The 16,747-nt window shown below is 41.9% G+C and overlaps 1 protein-coding gene across 4 annotated transcripts; it reads right to left on the reverse strand.

Moving 5' to 3' along the window:
* Positions 1-1,054: 1,054 nt before the first annotated feature.
* On the reverse strand, positions 1,055-16,301 carry CCDC160 (coiled-coil domain containing 160). 4 transcript variants are annotated; one of them, XM_056539244.1, is made up of 3 exons: positions 15,532-16,301; positions 3,932-4,020; positions 1,055-2,299 (listed from the first exon to the last, which is right to left on the reverse strand). In XM_056539244.1, the coding sequence occupies exon 3, from the start codon at positions 2,282-2,284 to the stop codon at positions 1,394-1,396; it is 891 nt and encodes a 296-aa protein (XP_056395219.1). In that variant the 5' UTR covers positions 2,285-2,299; positions 3,932-4,020; positions 15,532-16,301; the 3' UTR covers positions 1,055-1,393. The 4 variants fall into 4 exon arrangements, with proteins under 4 accessions (XP_056395219.1, XP_056395217.1, XP_056395218.1 ...); XM_056539242.1 differs by having other exon boundaries at positions 15,457-16,301; XM_056539243.1 differs by lacking the exon at positions 3,932-4,020.
* Positions 16,302-16,747: the final 446 nt, after the last annotated feature.

Below are 16,747 nucleotides of genomic sequence, written 5' to 3' on the forward strand. Positions count from 1 at the left end.
CTGCGTCATTAAGGAGTTAATGGAATTGGGCTGCAATACCAGGCACAAACTGAGGACAAGAACAGCATTGTTTCTGGAAGAAATCAGCTGTTTTTATAATCCTGGATAAACCCTTTAAAATCTATGCACATCCACATCTGCGTCAGAGGGTCAGTTCAAAGCCTGCATCACAGATTCTGTCCATTCAGCAACATTGGTATCCATAAAATAGATTTGGCATGGTGTCATGGTGTCCATTGAGAGGAGAACAGTATATACATAAAAACAGGCTCCATTCCCACTTTATTTTCTGTCATGTTTCCTTGCTTCCTGACAGAATAGTGTAGGTTAATGTGCTCCACCTTTCTGGCCAGTAAAAAAAAAAAATAAAGGAAACCTGGCTGGGGTCAAATAAAAAAAGAACCTACCCTGATCCCCCACAGCTACTGCGCTGACATTCCAAGTCCCGGTCGGTTCTCTTGGATGCCTCTCTGTTCCTGATGTTGCATCACCCTCACAGGTCACAGCTTCTTCAGAAATTGCACATCCTCAGGAACAAGGAAGCAGCTAAGAGAACTGGGAGCATTTGCACAGCAGCTGCAGGGAATCAAGGTAGGTGAGTATAGAAAATATTCCAAATGGACAAGAAGCTGGGCACTGCCTGCGTGGACTATGCAGGAGAACAATGATTTAGCGGAGGCTATACCGGGGTGAGTATCTTTAGCAGTCCAGGAACATATAGGGTGCTACACAAGAATAAGCATTCAAGATATGATCTCAAAATAGAAGAAAGGAAACATCAGAGCACATACCTGAAAATCCAGCTGCAGCGATTTATTCAGCGTTCATGAATGGAACATAGATGTTACTTTACCCCATGTTACGAGCAGAGCTGGGACGGCAGAAGCGTACACCCGGACTGGTCCATGTCCGGGTGTACGCTCCTGCCGTCCCAGCTCTGCTTGTGACACAGGGTAAAGTAACATCTATGTTCCATTCATGAACGCTGAATAAATCGCTGCAGCTGGATTTTCAGGTGTGTGCTCTGATGTTTCCTTTCTTCTATTTTGAGATCGTAGGTGAGTATAGATCCTTTTTGAATTTTATGTCACCCCCAGCCACATGTAACATTTTTCCCCCCCTAGACAACTCCTTTAAAAGTGCTCATGCAGCAGATTTGTTGCAGCAATGTCCTTTTTCCTCCCATTTATGTGAGTCTAGTTTCCAAAAAAATCCATGCACATTCAGATGGATGAAATATAGAAATTTCTGCAACAAATCTGATGCAGGTGAATACATCCTAAGACAGTTCTTACAGGTATGGCTCTGCTCCCCCTAGTTATGAAAGACATGTTTTCAAACAGATGCCAACAAGTTTTTTTTAGTTTGGTTATACATTTCTATACAAAAAATATCATTTTTCATTGATGTAGAGTTTCCGTAAGAATTCCAGTTCAGCAACATCCTGACCACGCTGATGTCTTTCTACTCGCCTCTCTTCCTTAAGAGTCTCTATTTCCTGCTGCAGCTTCTTTATTTGTGCATCATACCTGAGTTTTGTCTTTTCTGAAGCAATGATAACTTTAAGTTGCTGTTGCTGCTGTAAAGTACTCATCTCCTGCTGCAGTTCTGTATTTCGGAGCTGGAGATGTCGTTTCTCCTCTCTGGCATTACTCATGCTTGTTGTAAGTTCCTGCACCACGGCACATTTTTTATGCATGTCTTTCCTCAGGGCCTGTAGATTTGCCTCCTTTTTCTCTCCCTCTTTCTTCAGTTCATTTATCAGAACACGTTTACATTCATTCGCTCTTTTTGATGCTGCCAATGCCATTTTCAGAGCTTCCAACTCCCTTTCAGTCTCCTTTTGTTTGGCCTTCAATTCAGATATCTCAAGCTTGCAAGCACTAAGCTGAAGGCTCAAATGAGCTCCCTCAGAATGTTTTTCATTCATTTCAGATCTTAAGAGATTTAATTCCTTCTCATTCCATATACAATACCTGCTGCTTTTACTGGCTGAAGCAGAATCATTGTTCGCTTTTTGACAGGACTCACAGGTGGCATGTTGGGCTGGACCAGGCTGGTCCTGCACAGAAGACTCGTGAATGATCATTTTAGACAGGAGGTCTCTTTTCTTCTTTGTTTCATTTTCCTGAAATTCACACAATACATCCTTGTAGATTGCTTCCACCTTTTGGGCTCTCTCCTTCGCCTGTTTTTCTGATATCAGCAGTTCTGCCTCAAAACTTTCTGCACTGAAGTGTGGAGAGAACAGCTCTTCAATCCAATGTTTTTTATTGTTTTCCATCTTTTACCAATTGACCTGTGTGTACAAAACAGCTGTTTATAAGAACATAGGGGGACATGTATCATTATTTGTGTATGGTAGCAGCAGTTTACCCCTTTTCCCGAATTCTAAATTATGTGCAGAAGCGCTAAATTTATCAATCAAGCACAATGAGCTTCATAAATTGTGGGTAAATATAGTAATCTCCTCAATCCACTCTTTGGAAAATAGAATCGATGATTTAAAGCATCTTGCTATGTTAAGTCCAAGATGGCTTATATTTGCGCAAAATTTTTTAGGTGTAAAGGAAAAGTATGCAGTTAATAAATCCATGTGTACTATAGATGTCACTCCAAGGTACCCCGATTAGGCCACATCTGGAGGACATGCTCCAAAACGTGTGCAAAAAAAAAAAAAAATGCGCAAAAAAGGGCTTGCGCAAAATTTTGCACAAAAAACAGGGGTAAAATCTTTGATACATGTCCCCCAATGTCTTCAAATGCACCTGACTTCAAATGCAAATTATACTGAAGCAACAGCTTAGTTTAAAAAAATAAAATCTTGGAGATCCCCTGATGGCCTTGACAAAACCTCACTTGTATGTGAAGGCCTGGAGGCCTTGAAAAAAAAAATCACTGACCAGAACTGAGCTTCGACTAATATGCTATTTGAAGATCAAATGTGGTCAATGCAGTGCTTTCGTTCTGCTATACAAGCTACCATATTTTTTGCCGTATAAGATGCACTTTTTCTTCCCCAAAACTGGAGGGGAAAAGTTAGTGCGTCTTATAAGGCGAATACACACCTATCGCGGCGGTCCCTGCGGCCATCAACGGCCGGGACCCGTGGCTAATACAGGACATCAGCCCTGTATTAACCCTTCAGACGAGGCGATCAAAGCTGACTGCCACGTCTGAAGCGAAAAAAACACTAACCCGGCTGTTCAGGACCGCCAAAGTGAAATTGCGGCGTCCCGAACAGCTTACAGGACACCGGGAGGGACCTTACCTGCCTCCTCGGTGTTTGCTCCGTGCCGGGATCCCCTGCATGGCCGGAGCTCTCCTTCGTCGTCATCACGTCGTCGCGCACGCAGTCACATCATCCAATAGGAGCGGCGTGCGAAGGGACGTGACGGAGAGCGAGGATGCCGGGCAGAAGAGACGTTCCGGAGCGACGGGGACACCCCGGGGACACGTCGACAGCGATGGAAGGCGACATCCAGGGCAGCGGTGACGAGCGGCGACGGCTCGGAGCGGCGGGGACACGTGAGTATTACCTCCTATACCAGTGGTCTTCAACCTGTGGACCTCCAGATGTTGCAAAACTACAACTCTTAGCATGCCCGGACAGCAAACGGCTGTCCGGGCATGCTGGGAGTTGTAGATTTGCAACATCTGAAGGTCTGCAGGTTGAAGATCACTGTCCTATACTTTACATTGTATTTGGTTCAGAATCTTTATTTTCTAGATTTTTATCCTATAAAATTAGGTGCGTCTTATATGCCGGAACGTCTTATATGACGAAAAATACGGTATATACTAGTGATATGCCATCACTTTATGAGTGTGAAATACCCCTTTTAGTTTTGTTCTTGTAATACTGTAGGGAACTTGAAATGGCTTAATAAAGAACATTGCTCCATAATCTGCCATCCAATGGAGGAGCTACCATTTTTTAGTAGAAACTGGGCCTATGATGTCACGTCCCTGAACCGGAAGAGCATTGCACTAGGGACCGGAGTTCTGTGATACTGGTGGCTGCGCGAGAGAAAAAGAGGTAGGTACTGTGACAACTCTTTGGGATGACCACATTAAAAAAAAAAAAAAAATTGTCTTCTCAGGAAGTGATCTTTTCAAAGAAGATGATCAGTATGCACAATATATGGTGGCACTGAAAATCGGTCACAGAAAATGTGGGTCTGGTCAAGATGGTGGTCTTCTTATAGAGATATTCTTTTGTAGATGTTTCCTTGTATACTGGTTCTTTAAAGGGGTACTCCAGTGGAAAACATTTAATTTTTTTTAATTAACTGGTGCTAGAAAAATTTGTAAATTGATTCTATATAAAAATCCTACTCCTTCCAGTACTTATCAGCTGCTGAATGCTCCAGAGGATGTTCTTTTCTTTTTGGATTTGTTTTCTGTCTGACCACAGTGCTCTCTGCTGACACATCTGTCCATGTCAGCAACTGTCCAGAGCAGGAGAGGTTTGCTATGGGGATTTGCTCCTACTCTGGACAGTTCCTGACACAAATAGAAATGGCAGCAGGGAGCACTGTAGTTAGACAGAAAAGAAATCCAAAAAGAAAAGTACCCCTTGAAGTTAAAATACTAATTGGTTCTGGAGTGACCACTGTAAAAATATTCTATCTTGGGACCATAAATGAGTACCTGGTTCCAGAGCTCCCAAAATGTAACCCTTAAATAAGAAAAAGTATACATTTTTGATACATGACCAAATAACTAATACAGATAAAGTCCTTAAAGGGGTTATCCACCATAAGGTGATCTTAGTACGTACCTGGCAGACAGTAATGGACATGCTTAGGAAGGATCTGCGCTTGTCTTGGGGCTAAATGACTATGTTGTGAGATTACCATAACATCAGCTATTTGTGAACTGGTATTTCCTTTTTGAGTTTTCTTCTTTGCCTACAAATCCCATAATTCCATTTTCCTCCCTCCCACACATCAGTGACCCCACCCATTGAAACATAAATGAGCTGCATCCATTCAAAAGACCTGTGGTTTTCAGAGTGCCCACAGCTGTTGCATTAGTTAGCAGATTGATATCTCTCCCACCAAGCGATCCCTCCACCCATTGAAGCAGACAGGCTCCCTGTCATCAGCTGACTAGGGAGTCAGGTCTCGGCCACATTGCAACCTGGGAAAAATCTGAGACAACAGTCACTTTGTATGCTGGTAAAAATAAATAGTGGGGTGAAAATCACAGAAGAATTGTTGGAAAACCATCACACACAGGTACAGACACTATATTATGAACTACAATAACTTTACAGCACTGTAGCATAGTCAAATAATAAAAATTCCTGGATTACCCCTTTAACTATATGTGTGAAATAGCTGATAAAAACTACAATTCACTTTATAAGTAGAGGGCAGGTACTTTTTCATCTTCAGGGTCCTGTACGTTACACAGTATGTCAGAAAGATATAATGGAGCTGCCCTCACCTGGTGTCCGCTCATCCTGGCACAGTTAAAGCAGTATAGTACCATGTTGCACTGTAAAGTGGTGCTACAAGACAATTAGCCAGTGCATGCACTTCAGTAGTGCAGGGGTTTTACCAGTGAAATAACTACTTTGATTTTGAGCATGCTGTGGATCTGGACTGGCGGTGGCATTGTATGTCGAGTATAAATTCAGGATACAACGGTCCAGAAAAGAACACGGTATTGACTTATACATATTCCATCTGCACTGGTCTCTGCCAGTATAAGAGGACCCTTATTCAGCTCTTTAATTGAATTAACATTATGCTTTTAGTTAAACTGTATGATACTACACTGTGAAAATTGCAGTCATGTGCACTGTATGAAAATTATCTTCTGCTAGTCAATTGGACAATGCCTTTTCTGTTAATAGTCCCATAGTCCAGACTAAAGCCATGTCTCTCAGCGGATATGCCTGGATTGCCTTCTGTTTTATATGCCTCCTTTAATGCCTCCCAATAGACAATAAACTTCCATTCATGTTAGCTTGGGAGGATGACCTGCATGCCACACTCTCATTGTCCCAATGGAGAGAATGTTGCACAACAGTTACCAAAGGCAGTTGGCCGGTCTCCCTTGTCAAGACTTCTTTGAAAATATTGCACAGGGCCCACTGAGTGCCAACATTTCTCCACGCCATCTTCCCTCTTGTCTCTCCACTATGTTTTAGGGGGTGCGGAGTGGGAGGCACTCTGTACCATACCTGGTGGAGTTGTCCTATAGTGGCTTTTTTTTTTTTGAGGCAAGTTCCAGACATGCTCTTCTCGATTCTCCCATGTCATGTACCGCGTATGCCGTCCTTCCGCCTAGTGGGCCACAAACCTAATAGAATGCCTTATCGTATTTTTAAATTGTCCCAATAGGTCTTATTGGCATCTCGTATCCATATAGCTTCACAATGGAAGAGGCCGGATCTACAATTTTCAAGGGTGGTTGAGCGGATTAATAGTATTATGCTGAATGAAAAACTGACGGCTATTAGGGAGAATGAGGTTGAACGAACCATGGATGTCTGGGATGGATGTATGGGAACCATAGATGTCTTCCCACCACTGCCCTGACGTACGTCATTGCTTTTCCCTGTATTGACCCTGTTTTTTCGATGTTTTACATTCTCTGAGATGCGGGGGTTTCTTTTATTGGGGAGGCCGGTATATTTTGAATGTTTTTTGGGATCCTGTGATGTTATTTATATGAGCCTTATTATATTGCCCTAACTTTGTACCAGAACTTGTATGACATCTGTGTTATTACCATTTGTGGGCTCTCTCAAGTTACCTAACTGATTGTACCTGGTGATGTTGTTTTCTTTGGGTCAACAGACCTAGTTTAATACCTGATGGACCATCTGTATGTGTATTCTTTTTTACTCAATAAAGCTTCTTTGTTTGATGGTTAAAGCCAGTATCTGATGCTGACAATGCTGAGGAAAGTACTGCACTGTGCCTGGAGACATGGCTTCAGCCTGGACTGCGCAACTACTCCCAGGAATGGCACTTCCCAGATTATAAGTAGGAGGTAGTCTGCATAATACTCAACACACATGAATAGAACGTCCTTTTTTTTTTTTTTTTTTACACAATCCAGTATCATATAGTTTCCTAAAAGCATGATGCTAAAGTCATAAAAGAGAGGAATTATGTGGATGTTAACCCACTGACAGGTTTCCTGATATGTCTGCCACATCATCCTTCTCCTGGGGTGGTGGAGGAGGAGAGACATGGGTGCACAGAGCTGGACATTCTCTTGTCAGGGTCTTTCTCTCTGCGCTGTTCTTTTCCTCTGTAGGCCCCACTGACTGTCTGCTTCTCTGCTCTGATGTCTTGCACACTAGGAAGGTAAAAAATCCAAACAATGAATCGCATAAAAAATGTAAGATGGGGGTAGTGTAGGCAACCTAAAAAAAAAAGTCAAAGTTCAGGCATGACCCTGGGAATAGGCTCTCAAAAATGTTTAACAACAGTTTTTTTTCCCAATTTCTATTTTCCAAGCTATATTTTAAAATAAATAATAAAATAAATAAATCGTGCAATTTTCATTCTGACCACTAAGATGAGACTTCCTGTTTGTTCTGCGCAGATCATGTTCCATCAGGCTACTTCTTATCATGACAGACAGGAGTATAATGATAGGTGATGCTAGTAAATAGATAAGATGGGATTAGGCCATTCACAATAGTTGAAGCTCATAGCTCAGCTTCCATCTCCAGTACAATAACCTCTGCACAGTTCACAGAGCATGCAAAGAAAATGCTCCCATTCTACTGAATAGAGTTTGCTCCAGACCAATCGGTCTTTGGGCTTGCTGTAAAGAATCTCTCTAAATGCTATTAAAAACTGCACATACAAGATGGCTGCCCCCATAATAAGGTTCGAAAATGTACTTAAGATACATTCAGACCAAAGCCCTAAAGAGTCAGAGACACCCTTTTGGCTTTGTCCACACTGCGAACATTCAACAAGCGGGATTGCAGTTGGCAGAATACCTCGGCGGTAGGACTGTGTGGACATTGTTGTACTGGCAATACAGTCCCAGTGGAATTCCTCCCAAACATGAACATATTTATTGTTTGCGCAGACACACTTTCCGCTGGCAAAATTCTGCTGCAGCGATTCCGCTGTCTGAACTGAAAGCATGGAATGTCCGCTATGTAGACGAGCCCCAAATCAGACATCTTGAACTAATACAAACCCCAGATCAAAGCAAAAAGAAAAATAAACAGGTCTAGACCCCAAAATGAATTTAGACCACAGGCCAGAGCATAATTTGATTTGAATGATTCACAACAAATGCCACAGGTCACTGCCTTATAAATAAGTATGCAGCACTGAGCACTATGGGGGAATTTATTATCGCTTATCTGCAGAAATTTGGAGCATTTTGTTTGTGCTAGTGACTTTTACACTTGTATCTTCCTGCTGTTCTGTTTTCAAAACATTATACTGTAAGGTATTTTCTTTCTTAGGCCTCTTTCACATTGCCGGCGGACTCTGCTATTCGGAGTTCTGTCAGCAATCCGGCCAGAAGGACCAGAGTTTAGCGGAGAAAAATAAATAAATGAATATTTTATCTCCACTAAATTCCTGTAAAATTACCGGATCACCGACTTACCCCATGCAAGTAAATAGGGTCCGTTGGGACCCAATAGTAGCTGTTTGCTTCCGAACCTTTTTGGGGTCCAATTGGCACAAAAAAAAAAATAAATAAAAAAAAAAAATAAAAAACACCGGACCCTTAATGAGTCGGATGTGAACAGCAATGTAAAAAGAGGTAGGGGGAGGGGTGGGGAAGGACACGGGGAAGCTCCAGCTCCACTTGGAAGTGAAAAAATTCCTTTATTGGTAGTCCATATTAAGAAAAAAGATTTAAAAAAGTGCAAAAATCAAACGTGCATGGTGAGTTAAAATCTCACGTCCACCGACGCGTTTCGGGCTGTCAAAAGCCCTTAATCTTGGTGTATGATCTACATGCTTCGAGCTGCTTATATACACTGACAACCTTATCACAGGTCACATGATCAGAGGCCACATGACCAGACACATCTGATGCTTAATTAACCTAAACTTACTACGAACCACATATCACGGTTAAAACATAATCTTCTATATTGACCATAAAGATAGATATACAACATGAATTTCAATAGATATATGCCAAATAATTTCTGTAATTCATCCCTGCTGGAAATCTAGTTTCCAGCATAAGAATCCAATATGCCTCACGTTTAAGCAATAGGCGGGTCCAGTCTCCACCTCGTTGAGGAGGGGAAACCCTTTTAATGCCGCATACTTCAATAACGTCTGAGTTAGGGTGGGTTCACACGACGTTTTCTCCCATACGGCAGGGGGGAGCTAAAACCTCGCGCTCCCGTATGCCACCGTATGCGCTCCCGTATGTCATTCATTTCAATGAGCCGGCCGGAGTGAAACGTTCGATCGGCTCATTTTTGCGCCGTATGCGCTTTTACAACCGGACCTAAAACCGTGGTTGACCACAGTTTTAGGTCCGGTTGTAAAAGCGCATACGGCGCAAAAATGAGCCGACCGAACGTTTCACTCCGGCCGGCTCATTGAAATGAATGACATATGGGAGCGCATACGGTGACATACGGGAGCGCGAGGTTTTAGCTCCCCCCTGCCATATGCGCTCCCGTATGGGGGAAAACGTAGTGTGAACCCAGCCTTACCCTGATGGGCCTCGGCTATATGCCTGGACAGACCAGACATTGACCGTGAGTGAAAAAACGCAATGTGTGCATTGTGCATATGTTCATATATGCGTTTCTTCAGTTTCCTAGTTGTGCAACCTACATATTGTTTCTTACACTCTTTACATGTAGCCACATAATTTACATGTGTAGTGTCACAATTGAGAAATGATTTTATGGGATATTTTTTGCCATTCGTGATGGAAACAAAAGTGCTGGATTTGCAGGCATATCGGCAGAGATTGCATCTATTTTTTGCACACTTAAAAAAAAAAAACTTTAAATGTAACCACGTATTTTCTTGAGATTTGTGTGTAAAATCACTCGGGGACAACTGGTTGCGCAGAGTGCGACCTCTTTTCGCCACTATGTTTACACCTTCTTGGAGAACATTGTAAAATGTGTCATCTTCATAAAGAACAGGTAAGTTTTGCAACATAATAGATTTTATCTGTGAAAACTGCATACTGTATTGTGTTGAGAATGTAACTTTGCCATCATTTGATGTACCTTTTTTATGTCTGTTACATAATAACTCATCCCTGTCTTTATGTTGAGCTATACGTTTGGCTCTTGTTAAAGTAGATTTTGAGTATCCCCTTTTTAATAATCTGTCATCTAATGTCTTTACTTGTTTGTTCAAAGATTTCTTTGGTGGATGATGCCCTTTTTGCACGAATGTATTCTCCAACAGGTAGATTACGGGTTACATGACAGGGATGACAACTGTCTGCAAACAAAATACTGTTGCCAGATGTAGGCTTTCTGTAAATGCTCGTACAGATTCCTTCTTTAAGGTTTCCTTTCAAATTAACATCCAAAAAATTGATGCTCATACCACCCCATTCCGTGGTGAATTTTAAATTCAGATTATTATGATTAATGTGTTTCAAAAACAGAGAGAACTCCTCCTTGGTGCCTGACCACACCAGGAGGAGGTCATCTATATAGCGCCCGTACCATTGGATGGCATTTACAGAAAGCCTACATCTGGCAACAGTATTTTGTTTGCTGACAGTTGTCATCCCTGTCATGTAACCCGTAATCTACCTGTTGGAGAATACATTCGTGCAAAAAGGGCATCATCCACCAAAGAAATCTTTGAACAAACAAGTAAAGACATAGATGACAGATTATTAAAAAGGGGATACTCAAAATCTACTTTAACAAGAGCCAAACGTATAGCTCAACATAAAGACAGGGATGAGTTATTATGTAACAGACATAAAAAAGGTACATCAAATGATGGCAAAGTTACATTCTCAACACAATACAGTATGCAGTTTTCACAGATAAAATCTATTATGTTGCAAAACTTACCTGTTCTTTATGAAGATGACACATTGTACAATGTTCTCCAAGAAGGTGTAAACATAGTGGCGAAAAGAGGTCGCACTCTGCGCAACCAGTTGTCCCCGAGTGATTTTACACACAAATCTCAAGAAAATACGTGGTTACATTTAAAGGGTTTTTTTAAGTGTGCAAAAATAGATGCAATCTCAGCTGATATGCCTGCAAATCCAGCACTTTTGTTTCCATCACGAATGGCAAAAAATATCCCATAAAATCATTTCTCAATTGTGACACTACACATGTAATTTATGTGGCTACATGTAAAGAGTGTAAGAAACAATATGTAGGTTGCACAACTAGGAAACTGAAGAAACGCATATATGAACATATGCACAATGCACACATTGCGTTTTTTCACTCACGGTCAATGTCTGGTCTGTCCAGGCATATAGCCGAGGCCCATCAGGGTAACTCAGACGTTATTGAATTATGCGGCATTGAAAGGGTTTCCCCTCCTCAACGAGGTGGAGACTGGACCCGCCTATTGCTTAAACGTGAGGCATATTGGATTCTTATGCTGGAAACTAGATTTCCAGCAGGGATGAATTACAGAAATTATTTGGCATATATCTATTGAAATTCATGTTGTATATCTATCTTTATGGTCAATATAGAAGATTATGTTTTAACCGTGATATGTGGTTCGTAGTAAGTTTAGGTTAATTAAGCATCAGATGTGTCTGGTCATGTGGCCTCTGATCATGTGACCTGTGATAAGGTTGTCAGTGTATATAAGCAGCTCGAAGCATGTAGATCATACACCAAGATTAAGGGCTTTTGACAGCCCGAAACGCGTCGGTGGACGTGAGATTTTAACTCACCATGCACGTTTGATTTTTGCACTTTTTTATCTTTTTTCTTAATATGGACTACCAATAAAGGAATTTTTTCACTTCCAAGTGGAGCTGGAGCTTCCCCGTGTCCTTCCCCACCCCTCCCCCTACCTCTTGTTGGATCTGGACTATGTTAACCAAGAATATGGCTTGGCTCTGTGCTCTCGTGCTCCCTGCCTGAACGTACCTTCCATGTGAAAACTGCATAATTACCGGTGAGCTGGAGTTTCTCTTTTTTTGTCTCAGGACTTTATGTTTAACAGCAATGTAAGCCTAGCCTTAGGGTATGTTCACACTGAGTAATTTCAGTGGAATTTCACAAGCGGAGAATTCATCTTGTGGTGATCTTTGATGGTAAGACCGTGTGGCCCTACGCCATCACCACTGATGGCAATGCAGTGTTCGCAGAATTTTGCGCAAGATTTAACTTTTTGGAGCAGGGATATGCATTTTTATTTTTGGCCATGCACAGCCTAAATTTTAGGTTCCAGCCCAAATTTTTATTTCAGAGCAGCACTATAAAAATATATGGAAAAGTAAAAAAATAATATATATATATATATATATATCTAAAAAAAAAAAAAATTATACCCTCCTCTTCCCTCCTCCTAAATAAAAAATAAAAGCACCCATTTTCTCCTTTAAAAACAAACAGCTAAAAGTATTTGGTATCACTGCATGTGTAAGGGTACGTTCACACGGGCGGATTTATTTGCGGGTTTCCCGCTACTTTTTTGAAAGGGGGCAGGCTCTTCTCGGCTGTCCACAACAGATTTTCCGCAGTGGAATTTACGCTGCAGAAAATCCGCCGTAAGCCCCATTGAAGTCAGTAGGGTCTGTGGCGAATTTCCCTCAGTGAAAAATCTGCTGCGGACAGCCGAAAAGGGCCTGCCCCCTTTCAAATAGGCAGCGGGAAACCCGCAAATAAATCCGCCCGTGTGAACGTACCCTAATTGACCTACTAAATTATTACATTCCTGATCCCGCACGGTCACTGATGTAAATGCTATTATTGCAGATTTTTTTTTTCACATTACGTAGTACAACTTGTCCCACAAAAAACAAGCCCTAAGGATAAGTTTCTACTTGTTTTTTGTGGCCCAAAAAAAACACGCCACAGCATTTTCCTGTGTTTGGCGTTTTATCTTGTGTTTTTTTTTTCTGCTGTTTTTTGCCTTCGAGTAGAAATTGCATTTTTGGCCCCTTTGACGGTTTTTCAAAATTTGTTGGGTACCAAAAAAAAATATAAAATAAAATTAAGGATGCAGTAGTGATTGAAAAAAAATGTACTGTATTTAACGGCGTATAACACGCATTTTTTTAGGCTAAAATTTTTAGCCTAAAGTCTATCTGCGTGTTATACACTGATAAGCCGCTGCAGTTCAATGATTTAAAGCGGGTGCTTTAAATCATTGAACTGCAGCGGCTTTTGCAGGTCCAGAGACCTGCCGTCATTGCCTGCTTCTCTCCCCCTGCCTTTCCTGGGGTCTAGAGCCCTGCTGCCGCCGCTTCTCTGCCCCTGGCTATCGGCGCTGCTTCTCTCCCCTGGCTATCGGCGCCGCTGCCCCATTGCTTCCCCCATCCCCGGTTTTATAATTACCTGTTGCCGGGGTCGGGTCTGCGCTGCTTCTGGCTCCGGTGTGGTGTCTCCGGCGTTGTTGCTATGCGCTGAGAGAAGTGGGGAGCGACGGCCCCTCTCCCCCTGCCTTTCCTGGGGGCTTCTGCGGGGTCAGAAACAGTGTATCGGGGTATACACATACACACACGCACCCTCAATTTACCAAGGATATTTGGGTAAAAAACTTTTTTTTACCGAAATATCCTTGGTAAAATGAGGGTGCGTATTATAGGCCAATGCGTGGTATACCCCGATAAATACGGTATTTAACAAAATGTTTATACATTTTTAAACAGGGATCAATTTATGTGTGCGGGCAGGGCACTAAAAATGTAGCCGACAATAATAAAAATGTAGTGTGTGCGCGCGTGTTTTTCACTTTTCCCCCCCCCTTTATTTTTTATATTTTTAGGTAGTACTACTACTCCCAGCATGGAACACACTGTTCCATGATGGGAGTAGTAGTACCTGTACTAATAGACAGATCGCCCCGGGTGTCAGTCATGACACCCCATGCAATCGTCCATAATATAGCAGAGATGCAGAGCGGCACTATACAGCGCTCACATCTCTGCACTGTACTCCGGCCAGTGATGTGAATAGAAGATCACTCATTCATATTTTCCGCCCAGAGTGGGGATTGGCTGGATGGTGGCAGCCAATCACAGCTCTCAGCGGGAAATATGAATGGTGAGTGGTCGGCCGGAGTACAGAGCAGAGATGCGAGCGCAGGAGAAAGTGGCTCCGCATCTCAGGGATGAAGGATGATCGCAGTGGGTGTCAGGAGTGACACCCGCTGTGGTCTGTCCTTATGTGCAGATACTACTACGCCCAACATGGAGCAGAGTGTGCTTCAGTACAGATCACAGCAGATGTCACTCCTGACACCTGTTGCAATCCTCCTGTATAATGTATAGATTTCTCTGCGGGAAATATCAATATGTGTATATATACACATCAGGGCAGGGGACCATAGAAGAGTGTCCGCCGCATCTACACATTATACAGAAGGATCACAGTGGGTGTCAGAAGTGACACAGGCGATCTGTCAATTAGTACATGTACTACTACTACTCTTATCATGGAACAGTGTGTTCCATGCTGGGAGTAGTAGTACTACCTAAAAAAAAATATATATATTTAAAAAAAAAAAACACACACACACACACACACACTACATTTTTATTATTGCTGGGTACATTTTTAGTGCCCTGCCTGCCCACATAAATTGATCTGTTTAAAAAGTAATAAAAATTTTGTTATAAAATAGATACATTTTGTTAAATACAATTTTTTTCCATCACTACTGTATCTTTTTTAATATTTTATTTTAATGGTACCTTACAAAATTTTATTAAAAAAGGTATGTCCAACACTTTTTGGATCGCTAAAGTCAAAAAATAAATAAAAACCACCTGCTAAAACGCCAGTTAAAACCCACACGTTGTTTTTCTTGCTGTTTTTGTACTCCCATAGACTTCTGTGGGAGAAAAACGCCACAATTTCAGGGGGAAAAAAAAACGTCATAGGCTCAACAAGTTACGACATTGCAAAACCGCCAAAGAGCTAAAAAAAAAAAAAAAAAAAAAGTGAAAAAACGCCAATGGGATTAAAAAAAAACACCAAACTGAAAAACGCAAAGTGGAAAAAGAATGTTGCGATTTCTCATTGATTTACAGCTAACATCTGGCCACAGCGTTTTTTCAATGAAAAAACCCCATGGGGGAAATTTTGGCGTTTTTTGGGGGAAAAACACACACACACACACACACACACACACACACACAAAAACAATTGGAAACTGAGCTTAATACAACTTGAGGAAAAAAATAAATAAAGCTGTGCGTCTTAAAAGGTTAGGAGGAAGGAAAGGTGAACCATAAGTCAAAATTCCAGGGGTTGTGAAAGGGTTAATATGCATGTAACAACTATCTAATGCACTGTTGCCCTACCTGTGCCCTCCAGCTGTTGATGATGGGAGTTGTAGTTTTGGGGACCACTGCTGCATTATATCTATGCTGTAGTACCTGCTGTGTCTTTACATAGGGTCAGCACGTTCTGTTCACGTATCCTACAGCTCAGCCGGGGACCCCGCTCCTCTGCAGGACTCAATGGCAGAGATTCAAACCTGCGCATGAGCAGTAGCTCGTCCTCTCCCGGAAGCAGCCCTGCGACCCTCATCCTAGCAACCAGAAACACACGCCGTATGACTCATAGCCTAGAGACCAACAAGCATGTGACCCGCACCAGCCAATCAGCTTTAGCCATGGTTATTTTAAAGAGCTGGTGCAGGGACTATGAAAACATCACGTGGTTAGGGTCACATGGGCTCCGTAGAGCTGAATGAGAAGATCTAGGAGGGAGGGGGTTGTAAGATGTTTGTGCCTTTATGGGAAGAGAGCAGCATCATATATGTATTTTATTTTGTAACACAACATAGTTATGGCGCAATATAAAAGTTTCTCTGCATATTACATATAAAAAAAAGCAAGTACAGAGCAGGTCCTTGAGGAAACAGCGATTTTACCTTTTCATATTTTTCCTCATCGCATATTTATAGCAATAAATCTTTCAATTGTCCACCTACAGACACATAAAAAAGAGTTTGTTTTATGTTGGACCAATTGTTCTTTGAATAAAATGATACATTATCTTTATTCTCTAGGTCAACACGATTACAGTGATACCCAATTTATATAGGTTTTGTCTTATTTTACTGCTTTAAAAGAATTATAACTTTGTAAGAAAAAAAAGTATCCTAAAATTATCCTCTTCTGAGCCATAGAGCAATTTTATTTTTCTGTATATGGGGAAGTATGAGGGCTCATTTTGTGTGCCGAGACTTGTGGTTTTTATCGGTACAATTTTTAAAAAATGTATTTATGAATTTTTTGCTTTCTATACATTTTTTTTTTTGGTATATGAAGTGACTAAAAATCAGCAATTCTGTTTTTTATGTTTATGCCACTTACCATGTGTTAGGAATCACAGCAGGTGGTGGATCCTCTGAGCCTGTGTGGATGGAGACTTGAGCTGTGCCAGGGAGCGGAGTCTAAGGTGCCACTGGTTTTCACCAGAGCCCGCCGCAAAGCGGGATGGTCTTGCTCCGGCAGGTGGCACCCAGGTCACTACCCCTGGCACGACTCGTCCACACAGGTAGCTGGGGGGTGGGGTGGCACACAAGGTGACTGGCAAGATGTAGCAAGATGGCAGAAGGTAAGGCGGGTAACACTGGGATAGGGA

Source organism: Hyla sarda, chromosome 9 (assembly GCF_029499605.1).
Source record: "Hyla sarda isolate aHylSar1 chromosome 9, aHylSar1.hap1, whole genome shotgun sequence".
In the NCBI taxonomy this organism is placed as follows: Eukaryota; Metazoa; Chordata; class Amphibia; order Anura; family Hylidae; genus Hyla; species Hyla sarda.